At 35.6% G+C, this 13,777-nt stretch overlaps 1 protein-coding gene across 2 annotated transcripts in view; it reads right to left on the bottom strand.

The window, feature by feature from the left end:
* The window catches only part of NUP188 (nucleoporin 188), a 42,022-nt gene extending 28,247 nt beyond the window's left edge, over positions 1 to 13,775 (bottom strand). For both annotated transcript variants that reach the window (XM_074284931.1, XM_074284932.1), the window contains exons 1-9: positions 13,681 to 13,775; positions 7,689 to 7,743; positions 6,802 to 6,875; positions 4,593 to 4,677; positions 3,009 to 3,089; positions 2,418 to 2,462; positions 1,263 to 1,355; positions 1,004 to 1,123; positions 138 to 349 (exon numbers count right to left, since the gene is read on the bottom strand). In XM_074284931.1, coding sequence (XP_074141032.1) covers positions 138 to 349; positions 1,004 to 1,123; positions 1,263 to 1,355; positions 2,418 to 2,462; positions 3,009 to 3,089; positions 4,593 to 4,677; positions 6,802 to 6,875; positions 7,689 to 7,743; positions 13,681 to 13,712 — 797 coding nt within the window. In that variant the 5' untranslated portion in view covers positions 13,713 to 13,775. The remainder of the gene's footprint in view (positions 1 to 137; positions 350 to 1,003; positions 1,124 to 1,262; positions 1,356 to 2,417; positions 2,463 to 3,008; positions 3,090 to 4,592; positions 4,678 to 6,801; positions 6,876 to 7,688; positions 7,744 to 13,680) is intronic.
* Positions 13,776 to 13,777: the final 2 nt, after the last annotated feature.

Genomic DNA, 13,777 nt, shown 5'->3' with positions numbered 1-13,777 from the left:
AATGAGGACCATGTCCATTTTCTCCCAGGGAAATAAGAGTAACTAAAATGTGTCTGTTAAGTACACTAAATTTGTAGACAAAGAATCAATATCTTGTATGCTGAAATGATAAATGCCATTCTAATTCAGACACTTACCCAATCCGATCCACAAAAGGATCCATGCTTTCATCCACCAAATGTCTATTGGTCTGCCTACATCCAAACCCTTGTGCTTTGAACATCTTAGTTAACAGCAGCAGGTCACCAGGAACCATCTCAAAGTAGGCATAATAAAGGAAAATTATTTCCAGCAGCATTGACTGCTCCCGCAGGCACTGAACAAACCATCGTGACACTTGACGCTCAGTCTATATCACCAAGTGAAAAAGAAAAGATCAAAAAGAGAGATTTAGAAAAGAAATAGAGAAAAAACAGAATTTCAATTCAACTCAAACGTTTACTAACTCCATATTCTATGCCAGGCATTGAGGATATAAAATAAAAAATAAAATGGGGCCTGCTCTCAAGGAGCTTGCTTTTAAGGGGATACAATATTTAAACAAGTAAATAAATTCAACTGTAAACTAAAGTCTATATTGCAGTACTGTAGCTAACTACCTAAGTTATTGTCTTAAAGATATTTACAATCCATTGCTAAAACTTGTTTTATATTATGTATTCCTAAAAACTCCTTGCAGTCAGAAAGGAAATGCTTTACAAAGAAATGAGATCATCATTCAGAACAATGAAGAAACTGAACACTTCCATTAGTCACTTTTCAGGAGGCAAGGAAAATAAATTATCACAGTGAATACTATTAGGTAAAAGGGCTATTCTGCAGAATTAAGCATTCCTTGTTAATGACAGCAACATGTTTCATGTCTCCTTTGAACTGTTTTAATACCAATAATTTTTTAGAGGAGAGAAGCACATGTTTCTAAACAAATAATATGGAACACACACACACACACACAAAAGCACACAATTATTAAGAACTAGAAAAGACATAATACTAGCCATACCATGAGATTTCCATGTGTTTCCCATGTTGGTGCTTCTGTTTTGTAGAGTTCCTCAAATTGTTGCCGGTACTTGGTAACTAGCTCCTTCTCCAATTTATCAACACATTCAGAGTACTCAACCTAAAAAAATTACAATACAACTATTTGTAGTTACTGTTAAGAAATATTCAAATGTATATGATCATAGGTCATGTATAGTACATTAGCTACAACAATTTGAACAATGTCATAGAGAGTCATGAAACCAGGAAATAATTACCCTGTAGGGATGCCTCTCATCCTGGAAATAAGTGAGTAAATGTAAAACACAACGTAGAATACAGGTCCTTTCTTCATAGTAATAATCTGCAATCTGTAAAGACCAAAAGCATCTATATCAACATCTAGCATAATGCCCTAAACTTAGTAAGCACTCAATTATTTGTTGTTCACTGCATACAATGTCAGATTTTTTTCAGTGTGTGAGTTAATTATACTCAATTGCTCTTTTCTTTCTCCTTCTTTAATTTTATAAGTGATAGGAGAGGAAGGAAAGTAGAAATATTCTTTAAAGTACAGAAAATACAAAACCAAAAATCAAAAATATTTTTAAATGTTTATTGCTGATTAGAGTTGTGGTTGCAAAGTTAGAAATTAATTGTAATTATGCAAAAGGGGGTATAGAAGCCCAAGAACCAATGAGGAAAAAAGTTTTGAATCTAAAAGAAAACCTTCATGAGTCAATAGGTGAGAAAATTATTAATAATAATGTATTAATAATATATTTCCAAACAAATTATTTGGCATCAGCTCTCAAATACAGAAAATTTAAGCAAACCAGAAAGAACAAAAAAGTCACACAGCCCATGATGGCCATTACAAGAATAACATGGAGTTATATTTTAACCAATTGGAAACAACTTCTTAGGTGTAACTTTCTCATAAGCTACTTATTAGGAAACTATTTCAAAGCCTATATAGTCAAGTTTAAATTTTAAATTTAAAGGGAAAGTTTTTTTGAGAGCAAAGATGTTGCTGAAAGACTGGGTGAAAAGTAGGAAGGGGAGAGAGAAGGAGAAAGTAAAGAAATGAAGAATTATTCTGATGGATTTAGGATTGGAGAAAAACAAAAACACTAGGGATTACAAATTTAGGGATGAAAGACACTTTAGAGATCAATTAATCCAACTCCTTCAGATCCATAAGCATGCTCTTACCTCCAATGAAAAGACTCCTCTTCCAAAAACACTCTCTTTTAAAAGTTCTCTTATTTCACAGATGAGTTAGCAGATTCCTTCACAAAGAGCTCATCCCTTCCCTAATGGTAAACTAGGGTCCAGCAAATAGCAGGAATCCAAAATGTTGAGGGCAATCAAGCTAAAGGCTCTGATAGCCAATTTTATTCAAAAGAATGAAAATAGTTGCTACTACTGACCTTCAGTATTAGAGCCTGGCTCTGTCTCTCATCTTGCAGTACTGTCTATAAGAGAAATGAACATAAAATAAATGCCATCACAGTACTAAAAGCAATGTCAGACATTGAGGATAATTAATTTATTTCTTTAAAGTAACTTTTGTACTCATCATCTTAGCAACACTAGGGAACATCTTTTTATCCTCAAGTATCTAAGGGTATATTTCACTTACCTCATCAAAATCCAAAACCTGTAGTTATGGTTAGCACCACCATTGTTGTAGATACTACACAGATTGTAGACTGTAACATTTCTATAACTGAGTAGATAGTTTTTGAGGATTGCTACAGCTAAAAATTCATCACTTTGTAGGCAATTTGCAACAAATCTCTCTGAATTTAGCTAGGCTAGTCTTTGAACAACAGAATCCATCATTGGGCTATAAAAGCTTTGCAGGACCTGTCACAACTTATACTCCACTAATGCAGTCTAATTACCCATGACAGGACATTAGAGAACTTTACTGAAGACTGAATAAATCTCATTTAGTGAGTTTACTGAATTTCAGAAATGAGAGATAACCAAAGGTTAAAATGGACACAACTACAAACCTTTAATGAGTCCCGGGTCCCTCTATAGTCCTCTTGAAGGTAACACTGAAGTAACTGCACACTCTGCTCTTCATCAAGGCCCTGAAACAAAAAAAATATATAACAATATATTGAGAAGAGTCATTTCACCAAACAAGCCACAAAAGAAAATAACAACAACAATAACCTTTAAATAGCACTTACTATGCCAGGTACTTTACAATTATTTTACAATTTACAATTATTATCTATCTAATTCAGGCAACTGGATAGCATAATGGTCAAGAATACTAGACATGGAGTCAAGAAGACTTGAATTCAATTCCTGCCTCATACATTTTCTAGTTCTGTGGCCCTGGGCAAACCATTTAATTTCTATTTCCTCATCTGTAAACTGGAAATAGTCATAGTATCTACCTCCCAATTGCTATGAGGGTCAAAAGAGATAATTGTAAAGGACTTAGCACAGTGCCTGACACATAGTAAGAGTTACATAAATGTTAGCTATTGTTATTATATTCTCCCAGTAACCCTGGGAGTCAGGCACTTTTGTTATCCTCATTTTATAGATGAGGATACTGAAACAAATGGAGAGTAAGTGCCTTTCTAAGGTGAACAACTAGTAAATGTTTTTTTTACTGGTTTTGAACTCAGATCTTCCTGATTCCAAATCCAATGATTGTATACATAATGCTACCTAGCAAAGCCAGGTATGGTGGCACATGCCTACTCCCTGCTACTGAAGAAGTCAAAGCAGGTAAAGCACTTGTGTTCTGGGTTTCTCAACTGCAGTAGGCTAAAGTCAATAAAATATCCACATGAAGTCTGGGCTCATATGGTAAGCCCCTCCTGGGAACAAGGCCTAAGTACCAGTTTGCCTACAGAAGTGTAAATGGGCCCAACTTAGAAACAGAACGGGTCCAAGCTTCCAAGTCAATTAATAATGGAACTGGGTCTGTGAATGGCCACTGTATTTACAGAATGGGAAAGATAGAGAAACCCAATATTCTTCCTTCCACCCTTCTCCCAAAAAGAATACAAAATATCTCAAAAGTTTGTTCTTTGGAATGAATAAAAGCTATCAGTAGCCAATGAGCAAACTTCCATGACACTTTTTTAAAAACTCAAGGTTATGGGACACAGATACTATTTTCTTCCAACAATTTAAGGAGACATGTTCCATTATTTTATTGGTTCCACTGTTCTTTTGTCTTCTTAACTCAAACAAAATATTCCCTTTGTAGCATTATATGAAATAACAATTTTGTTCCTCTACCCAGAAAGTTTAAATTGCAACAAGCAAATCAGTAAGTCACAATCATTAAAACACATAATTTTCTCCGTTTCTGAAATTGATATAAAATTGATGCTAACTTAATAAGCTCATTAATATAAAGACCATATATACATATATATATATATATATATACATACACACACATATATATATTCAGGCATTGTTTTTGAAACACAATAAACAGTAGTAGTTTGGAGCTGGGACTTAAAGCTTTACAGCTTGAAACATGACTGTTTTCAGACACAGTACACAGATGTTCATATAAAATCTACAAGAATAATTTGAAGCTAAGGTTGAACTTTTCTCACCAAAAATTTGCTGATCCTCAACCCCAGCTCCTTCAGTGGTGGAGCCACATCTTTATTAGCTTTCACTTTTTCTGCTGAACTTGCACTAAGAAAAAAACGAAAACACTTGTAACTCATTTTCTATCACTCTGAATGGCAAAAAAAAAAAAAAACCAGTTGGATATAAAACATAAGTTATCATTGACAGAAACAAGTATTTATATTAGCATCACCTCTCACATAGAGATAAAGCACACTAGAAAAACTACTAAAACAAAAACACAATCAATCTACATGATACCTACCACAGAAATAACACTGGTGCTTCTCTCTACCCTGAGAAAAATCAAAACTCATTCATATAATTAGATTTTTCTTTAAGGAAAAACTATTTAATTTTTTAAATCATCAAATCAGTTATCCTGTTTATCAAATAAAAAAAATATTAAATGCTTCCTATGTGCAAAATGTTAAGTTTACAAACAGAACAGTAACAGACAATCCTACTCTCAAGGAACTGACATTCTAACGAGGGCAGCCAACATGTATGGAAGCTGCTAATCAGATGATTAAGGTTTATGGTCTCCTCTTCACAGAAAAGTTCTCAATATGGAAAGTTTGAAATGCTGGTCTAATTATTGTCTCTTGACATCAGTATGATAATGGATTTCTACAATGCTGTCATTTCTAAAAAAGAGCTCTCATTCTCTAAGAAAAATTGTGAGTCAATTAGCCATTACTCAGAACAAAACTTTTATCTCTGATTTGAACATCCTGAAAATCCCAGAAAAATATGAAATAAGTTAGCTACTGCTAAAGTCAAATTAGAACAGGAGTGTGAACCTTTTTCCAATCATGCATCACTTTGACAATCTCACGACTATGGACTCCCCAGAACATTTTTAAATATATAAACAAGATTTGTAAAATTACAAAGGAAATCTATTATATTGAAAATTACCAAAATATTAAAATGAAGTTCACAGATCCCAAGTTAAGAACTTCTGGATTAAAGTAGAAGCATTGTATATTAGCAAGAACACTGAAATAGAAATTAAGAGAGATATAAGGAAAGTGAAGTTCAAAGAAACTAAAATGACTCGTCCAAGATTCAAACTCAGATCCAAATCCAAAGTTCTTTCACTCTACTAGCTCTGTCAAGTGCTCATGATGGGTTCTCCACCTCTCTGAACCTCAATTTCCTCATATGTAAAATGGAGATAATATTTGCATTATTGGGCTAATATGAACCTCAAATGAGAAAATATCTAGAATATGGTTGTTTTTCCATGTAATAGTATTTTATTTTTTCCAATTACATGTAAAGATAGTTTTCAACATTCATTTTTGTTAAGTTTTTTTCCTTTCCTCCCCCTTCCCCAAGATAGCAAGCAATCTGATAGAGATTACACACATACAATCATTTTCAACATATTTCCCTATTATCATATTGTGAAAGAATCAAAACAAAAGGGAAAAATCACAAGAAAGAAAAAGCAAACCAAAAAAAGGTGAAAAAACTATGCTCCAATTTTTATTCAGTCTCCATAGTTCTCTCTCAGGATGTGGATGACATTTTTCATCCCAAGTTTATTGGAATTGTCTTGAATCATTGTATTGCTAAGAGCTAAGTTTATCATAGTTGATCATCACACAATCTTGTTGCTATTGTATACAATGCTCTCCTTGTTCTACTACAATATATTTATAAATTATAAAGTGCTACACAAATAATTTTTATTCACTCTGGGCTTGTTTCTTCATTTGTAAAATGAAAATAAAAATCCCAGGTTCCCTCAGAAAACTGGTATAAATTTAAAATAATTATATATGAAACTCCATGGAAATTGTGAAATACTTTGTCTTGAGACAGGAATTGGATCTATGATTTCACTGGTGTAGGAAACTCCTAGAAGGCTAGTACTATTTTTACAACTTAAGTCTTAGACAAATAAAAGAGTTGCCTGAGAGGTAAAGTGATTTACAAAGAATTACAAAGCTAGGATGTATCAAAAACAGGATCACAAATTTAGAGTTTGAATCTAGGTCTTCCTAATGTCAGGATCACAATTTTATCACTAATTCCTGATGTCAAAGACACTCTCCATCGTCATTCTAAACTGCTTTAGCACAATGCTGGGCACAAAGGAAGCACTGAATGAATGTTTGCTGACTGCCTGCCTATCATAAAATATTATTGTAACTAAGATGCTTTAAGACTATACCACACCTGGGAGGTTTGTAGTATGAAAGTCCCTCTAGCAGCCGCTGCCAGTGTTTATTCAACTCTGACTCGATCTGATTCTGAAAAAGAGCAAAGCAATAATGCAACCACAAAAAAAAAAGTAGTTCCTTGGGGGGAAGAACTGGCTACAGAATGAGAGGTAGGGACTTATATTCTGTAATTTCTGTAACACTCAAATAATGAAGAAAGAGGGAAGAGGGGAAAAGATGTGCTCTTCAGGATATCAAATAAAGCAATACCTTTGTGGTTCCAAAAATGTGTCTATCAATATAGGTACCTATTCTTACAAGAATGTAAAATAAATCTTTCCTGCATTCAATAATAACAGTAACAATAATGCAAACATAATGTTGAAGAGCTACCAGCAAAATATTTATTTTTAACGTATCACCTATCACCAAAGAATCAGAAGAAAATACTTTTTAATTGACTATGGGTGAGGATATTTCTTATAGACCACAGCCATTTTGATTTAAAGAAGTTACTCAGTGAGCTAGAATGTAGGGAATACAAAGAGAAAAGAAAAGCAAAAAGAAAAAAAAGATTTGACTTCCCTTAAGGATATTCCTTAGGATATAGAGAAAGCAAACTCCCCAACTTTGCTCTGTAAACTCCAGCCCTTGAAAGGCAAGTAATACTGTTATCTCTTCAAAAGAGAATCATTTGAATTAACAAAGTATAAAAGCCAAAATGTTAAGCGGTATAGGAAAGAAGGAAGTAGAGAATAAGTGACTATGGTGAATACATTAACAAACAGGAGGCATAAGAGAAAGTAACTTTCTTATCTTTCTACTACAAAACGAAGACAGACTTTTATATGACAAGTTACCTGGAGAAGCCAATAAAACTGCTTTAATAAAACCATGACTTACTAGCTCTCTAAGAGCTGATCTTCCAAGCAGAATGGTCCACAGTTCTCTACTGCTCCTGGGTAAAGAGAGAAAATCAACAGGTAATTTTTGATATTTTCAAATACAGAAGGCAAACTGGTCACTTGAACACAAAGTTGAAAATGTACTGGAATCAGCTTTTAATTGTGACATTCAGTGTACAAATAAAACAAAATAGAAATTTTGATGTTCTGAGAAATATTCAACTCTTGCTAAAAATGAAATGAATAAGATTAATTTTATGGATGCCTTTTTTGTTCAGATTGAGATTGATGAAAGTTGTTTCATCAGTTTATACTTCTATCTGCATCCTCCTCATAACATTCAACAATCAATGAAAAATAAGACTGGAAAAGGAAACAATTTCACTTCTGGAAAGCTATATTAATCAAAGTATAAAACCCATTATAAAATTGTTTTTTTAATATTTTAACTTCAGAGCCAATTATAAAAGAGAAATCATGTTGGTTCTATCTTTTTTTTGCTTTGGATCTGATTTCAATTTTGTAGATGTAGAAAATTATGCCAAAATAACTCAGCATCTGTGTGTAACTTATAATTGACAAGTTAGCAGTTGAGAACTTGATACATTAACACATGAATATATGAATACATGGCCAAAACAAAAAGAATAGAACTTAGGTGTTCCTTTTTCTAATGTCAGGTTTCTATACACATTTCATGCTGCCTGTTAATGGTTCTATAGCTCTTTGAAATATCATACCCTTTGGTCATTCCGGAAACATGATTTTTTTTTTAGAAACACCCTAGAATTATGGACAAGGACTGGACCCTGTGATTTCACTGCTATAGGAAACTTCCAAACGATACTACTTACCCTACCAATGCAAATCAGCAACTTCACTACAAATTTTAGTCTCTTAAGTGTTGCCTATAAATCCATGAGAATTAAGTGTCTCATTCAGGTTCACCCAGCTAGCATATATAAGAGGTAAGATTTTAACCTCAAGTCTTTCTAGCTCCTAAAGATAGCTATCTATTTCACCACTCTGCCACTCAATATAGAATTAAATTTTAAAATGTGTTGTACAGTACTGGTTCCTCAGGAGGCTGCCACATGAAGAAGAATAAAGAGGATAGGAACAATATTTCACAAAAGGTCCCTGGATCAATGTATGGGTTGGATGATATGTCTTGCTGTCGTCTAAAGACCATCCTAGCTAAATTTTTAAGAGGCTCATCACCAGGTGGCTAATTATTAAAATGATAAATTTTTGACAAAAGCAACTCATAAAATTCTACTAAAGTATGGAGGGCTTGTGATTTATAGGGATAAAGTTCCCACATGGGTCACTGAAAAAGAATATAAATAATAGAAATTTATTTTTCTAGTCCGAAAGATACTTTTCAGAATTTTCAAATTAATTTTTCAGAAATTTCAAATTTTCAGAATTTAAGATATGTTTCAGATCTTAAACATATATTAAAAGTCTGTATTTGATTGCTAAGTTCTGCCACTTGAAGGGAAAAAGTATCAGCTACAACTAACAATTCCCCTCATTGAGTGTTCTGTACCTATTATTAGAAGGACCCCCCCCCTAAATTCATTGCTCAAAGATAATTAGAAGAATAGCTGATATCTAGTCGGTGCTTTAAGGTTTGCAAAATGCTTAATGCTTTACATACATTAAATTATTTGTACCTCAGAATTCTGTAAAGCAGGTATCGTGGGTATTATTATTCTCCATTTTAGAGATGAAGAAACTATGGCTTAGAGAGACCAAATGATTTAATCCATGGTCACACAACTAGGAAGTATCCAAGTCAGGATTCAATCCAAAGTTTTTTGGACCCCAAGTCCAGCATCCTTTCCACTACTCCATACTATTTATCATATTAAAAATAAAGGTGGGGGCAGCTAGTTGGTACAGTAGATAGAGCACCAGCCCTGAAGTTGGGAGGACCTGAGTTCAAATTTGCCTCAGACACTCAACCTTCCTAGCTGTGTGGGTTGGTCACTTAACCCCAATTGCTGCAGCAAAATAAATAAGGATTTTTTTTTTTAAATAAAGGTGTACCTTATATACGTGTTTTACAAAAGAAACCCCAAATCTTCTGGTTTCTAAACTCAAAACAGAACCCTCCATTTGGCCTATTACACACAAAAGCACAAACTCAAAATTGGAATATACTCAACTGGCCATCTAGTCCATATCCTCATTTGATAGGAAGATTAAGTGATCTGCTTAAGCTACAAATAGTCATTTAAACCTAGGGATCTGCATGCTAAAGCTACTGCTCTTTCCATTCTACCACACTGCCTCCCTGATACATTTAAGTATTGTAATGATTAATTGAGGGAAAAGGGATACAAAAGCTATCTTCCCTAGATATATTTATCTGGCTGAATACTTTGGGTAAATATGTTTGAAAACTAATTTTCTTCAGTCCTACAGACTAAGATTCAAAACTTGGATAGAGCAATGCAACTTTGATGAGATGATTTTTTATTTTTTAACAGACAAATATTAAACAGATATTCCACAGGGCCAATAAATAAAAGATGCCTGCTGATTCTCATGAGTCCACAGAGAGAAATATGGCAACTTTTGTATAAATTAAGATTCAAGTTTCACAACAAAATTCTTTTAAGTAGCAGTTCTAGTTTTGTTTTTAATATGCACACACACAGCTAAGCCTTCTAGAAATACATTAGCTGAAAAACAACGGGGATATAAGAAAAACACTAACACTTCCCTGATTCAATCTCCAGGTTACTTTCTCAAGAGAAAATTTCTGAATAGGACAGTAGATTTGAAGCAGGAAGGGACTCTGGTCCAATTCCCTTACTTTATAGAACAATTATCTCCTTGATTTATATACACACATCTTTCAAGGAACTCAAAGTAATTCTTTGACAACTCTTTTTAGCCTATAAGACCTTGCTTTACAATAGTATAATAATGAATTATTTGCCTTTTTTATTATATTTGGGAGAAAGTTTAGGCTAAGTACAGTAGAATAATTTATCCAAGGTAGTCAATGAGTCAAAAACTAGGTTTTCAACTTTTGACCTAAGAACCTAGACATTTTAAAAAGAAGTTTGAGTCTTTTTCTTGAAAAGCAGCTTCTCTTGGGAAGAATGGAGAGCTAGCTGACTCTAATACAGACCATGAACTACTCTATAACTAGAAATATATTTTACTAAGTTAGGGATACCATTTCTAGGGTCTGATATGAATTTGATAGGTAGCTCAATGAACAGCTAAGTGGCATAATAGACAGAGCTCTGGACTAGAAGTCAGGAAGATCTGAGTCCAGCTTCAAATACTAACTATATAACCTAGACAGGCATGACACTTAATCTGTTTTGATCTTGGCTTCTATAGCATCACACAAAAAAAACTAGAGAGTAAGACAATTGCTACAAAGTCTCGAGATCCTGGCACAAAAAGTTGAGATAACCTGCAAGAGAAGGCTCCATAGCTAAACCTCCATTTTATGTACTTATCACATTCTGATTTGTGTTAAGTTATCTGAGTACAAGTCAGCTTCCCTTTCTATCCCTCTCAGATTTCACACAGAATTTTCACTTTATACTTATTATATACTACAGATTATCTGCTATTAAACTAAACTTTTAGAGACAGGGACTGTGCCTTTCATCTTTTTTATCCTAAAGCCTGGCACAACACCCTGAACACAGGAGATACTGAATCTCACAAGAGGACATGATCAAGAGTCATATATGGAAAAATCTATATCAATCAGGTCATGCATACATTGAAATAGCCATGATGTCATCAGAATGGAAATTTCCATCTTCAACAAAGCTCTCCAGGTACGGTGCTGTATTCAAGAATTCCTGAGTTCAAATCCCTTGACTCTTTTTTATTTTCAAAATACATGTAATGATAGTTTTCAACATTCACCCTTGCAAAACTTTGTGCTAGAAATTTTTCTTCCTCCCCTCCTTCCACTCCCTCCCCTAGACAGCAAGTAATCCAATTTATGTTAAACATGTGCAATTCTTCTACATCTATTTCCACATTTGTCATGCTGCACAAGAAAAAGTAGTTCAAAAGGTTAAAAAAAAAAAAATGAGAAAGAAAAAAAAGCAAACAACAACAATGTGTGATCCACATTCAGATTCCATAGTCCTCTTTTTGTATGAGATGGCTGTCTCTCCATCACAAGTCTATTGGAGTTGACCTGAATCACCTCACTGTTGAAGAGCCACATCCATCAGAATTGATCATTGTATAATCTTCTTGTTGCTGTGTATAATTTTCTTCTGTTTCTGCTTAGCATCATCAGTTCATGTAAGTCTCTCCAGGCCTCTCTGAACTCATCCTGCTGGTCATTTCTTATTGAACAATAATATTCTATAACATTCATATACCACAATTTATTCAGCCATTCTCCAAATGATGGGCATCCACTCAGTTTCCAAATTTCTGGCCACCACAAAGAGGGCTGCCACAAACATTTTGGCACATACAGGTCCCTTTCTCTTCTTTAAGAGCTCTTTGGGATATAAGCCCAGTAGAAACACTGCTGGGTCAAAGGGAATGCAGTTTGACAGCTCTTTGGGCATAGTTCCAAACTGCTCCCTAGAATGGCTAGATCAGTTCACAACTCCCTTAGATTCTTACTAGCTGTATGATTTCAGGCATATCATTTCAGCTTTCTGCCACATATTCCTAAAATGAAAGAAGTGGACTTTAGATAGGTTCTAAGATACCTTCAAGATCTAAGTCTATAATACTATGATCTTAAACCCCTCTTCTCTTTCCAGCACAACATAATGTTATTTTCAATAATAGCTGAAAAAAACATTTCCTGGTAGCCAAAACTTTCTCTACTTAGTAAAGTTGGTATACTGATAACAGTCTTATAGTCATTGTCTACCACAGTCTATGGTTATAGCTCCCTAAAATGAATCTCAGAAGTACAATCAAACCAAATCCCCTCACTTTACAGATGAGAAAACTTGATCTCAGGATGGATAAATGACTTAAGGTTACACAGTGGGTATCAATCACGAGACTTTAAGAAACTGAGTCCTCTGATTCCAGAGATGACTCTTTGCACAATGTCAGGAAAACATAGATCCTTTCCAGTGTGATGGCCTCTTTCAATTCTACAGTGGGAAAAAAAAAAAAAAAAAGCAAACACTCCAGTGCCTCACACAGACCTTTTGTGTTGGACTTAAGGATGAGGCCTGGTGGAAAGGTTGCCTTCTGCATTACACACTAAAGTAAAAGATTAATCAAACGACTATGAATCTTAGAATCTTGTACCTGAATGTCTTTTTTTCCAATTAACTTTAAAAAAAATCTTCTTTAGTGTTTAGAACTTATGTTTGCAAGGAGCCCTGAACATGACAATGATGGATTAGATCTTTCTGCACTTCACACCTACTGTTTTTCACTGCATAGAACACAGCCTTGCATAGAAAATTTAATAAGAGTTTGCTGAACTAATGAATGAAGTTGTCATTGCCAGCTCTCGAGCTCGGGATCCGGAAAAGGCGGCAGGCCACTTCACCGGGGATGGCCCGTCTCGCCACGGGAGGCCCGCCCCAGCCCGGCCAGCAGTGGGAGGCGGTTCCAGGGGAGGCACACGCCCCCGGGCGGGAGGGGCAGCCCCCGGTCTGCAGGAGTTCAGAGACTGCAGCACCAGCTTTGGGGGGATGTGGGGGGAGAGAAAAATGAGGAGGGATCGGGCGAGCGCGGTCACGCACGAGAGGGAGGAGGGGCTGCTCATGTGTAGGCCTCCTCAATCCTCCGCTCTGCCAATTCCCCTCCGCGCGCTGGGGGCCTCGTGCCCGGGACGGAGGCCAGTTTGAAAGTAACCGTCTCGTCGCCGACACCCCAATACCGCCGCCGTCCCCAGCGCCGATCCCTCCACTCCCTCTATATCTTGGCCTCTCTCCGTCTCCTGCCCTCCATTTACCACTGCTCCTTCTCCCCATTCCCTCTCGGAAACAGCCAGAATCCCCGGCCCGTACCTCACACAGAGCCCGCCGGCGGCAGCCGCCATCTTCGCGTCCCTCCCACGTGACCGCGCGGCAGCCCGCGCGCTGGGCCGCCCGCCTCACGTGACCA

Source organism: Sminthopsis crassicaudata, chromosome 2 (assembly GCF_048593235.1).
Source record: "Sminthopsis crassicaudata isolate SCR6 chromosome 2, ASM4859323v1, whole genome shotgun sequence".
NCBI lineage: Eukaryota > Metazoa > Chordata > Mammalia > Dasyuromorphia > Dasyuridae > Sminthopsis > Sminthopsis crassicaudata.
Note: the sequence above shows the minus strand (reverse complement) of the source record. Positions and strands in the feature narration are given on the sequence as shown.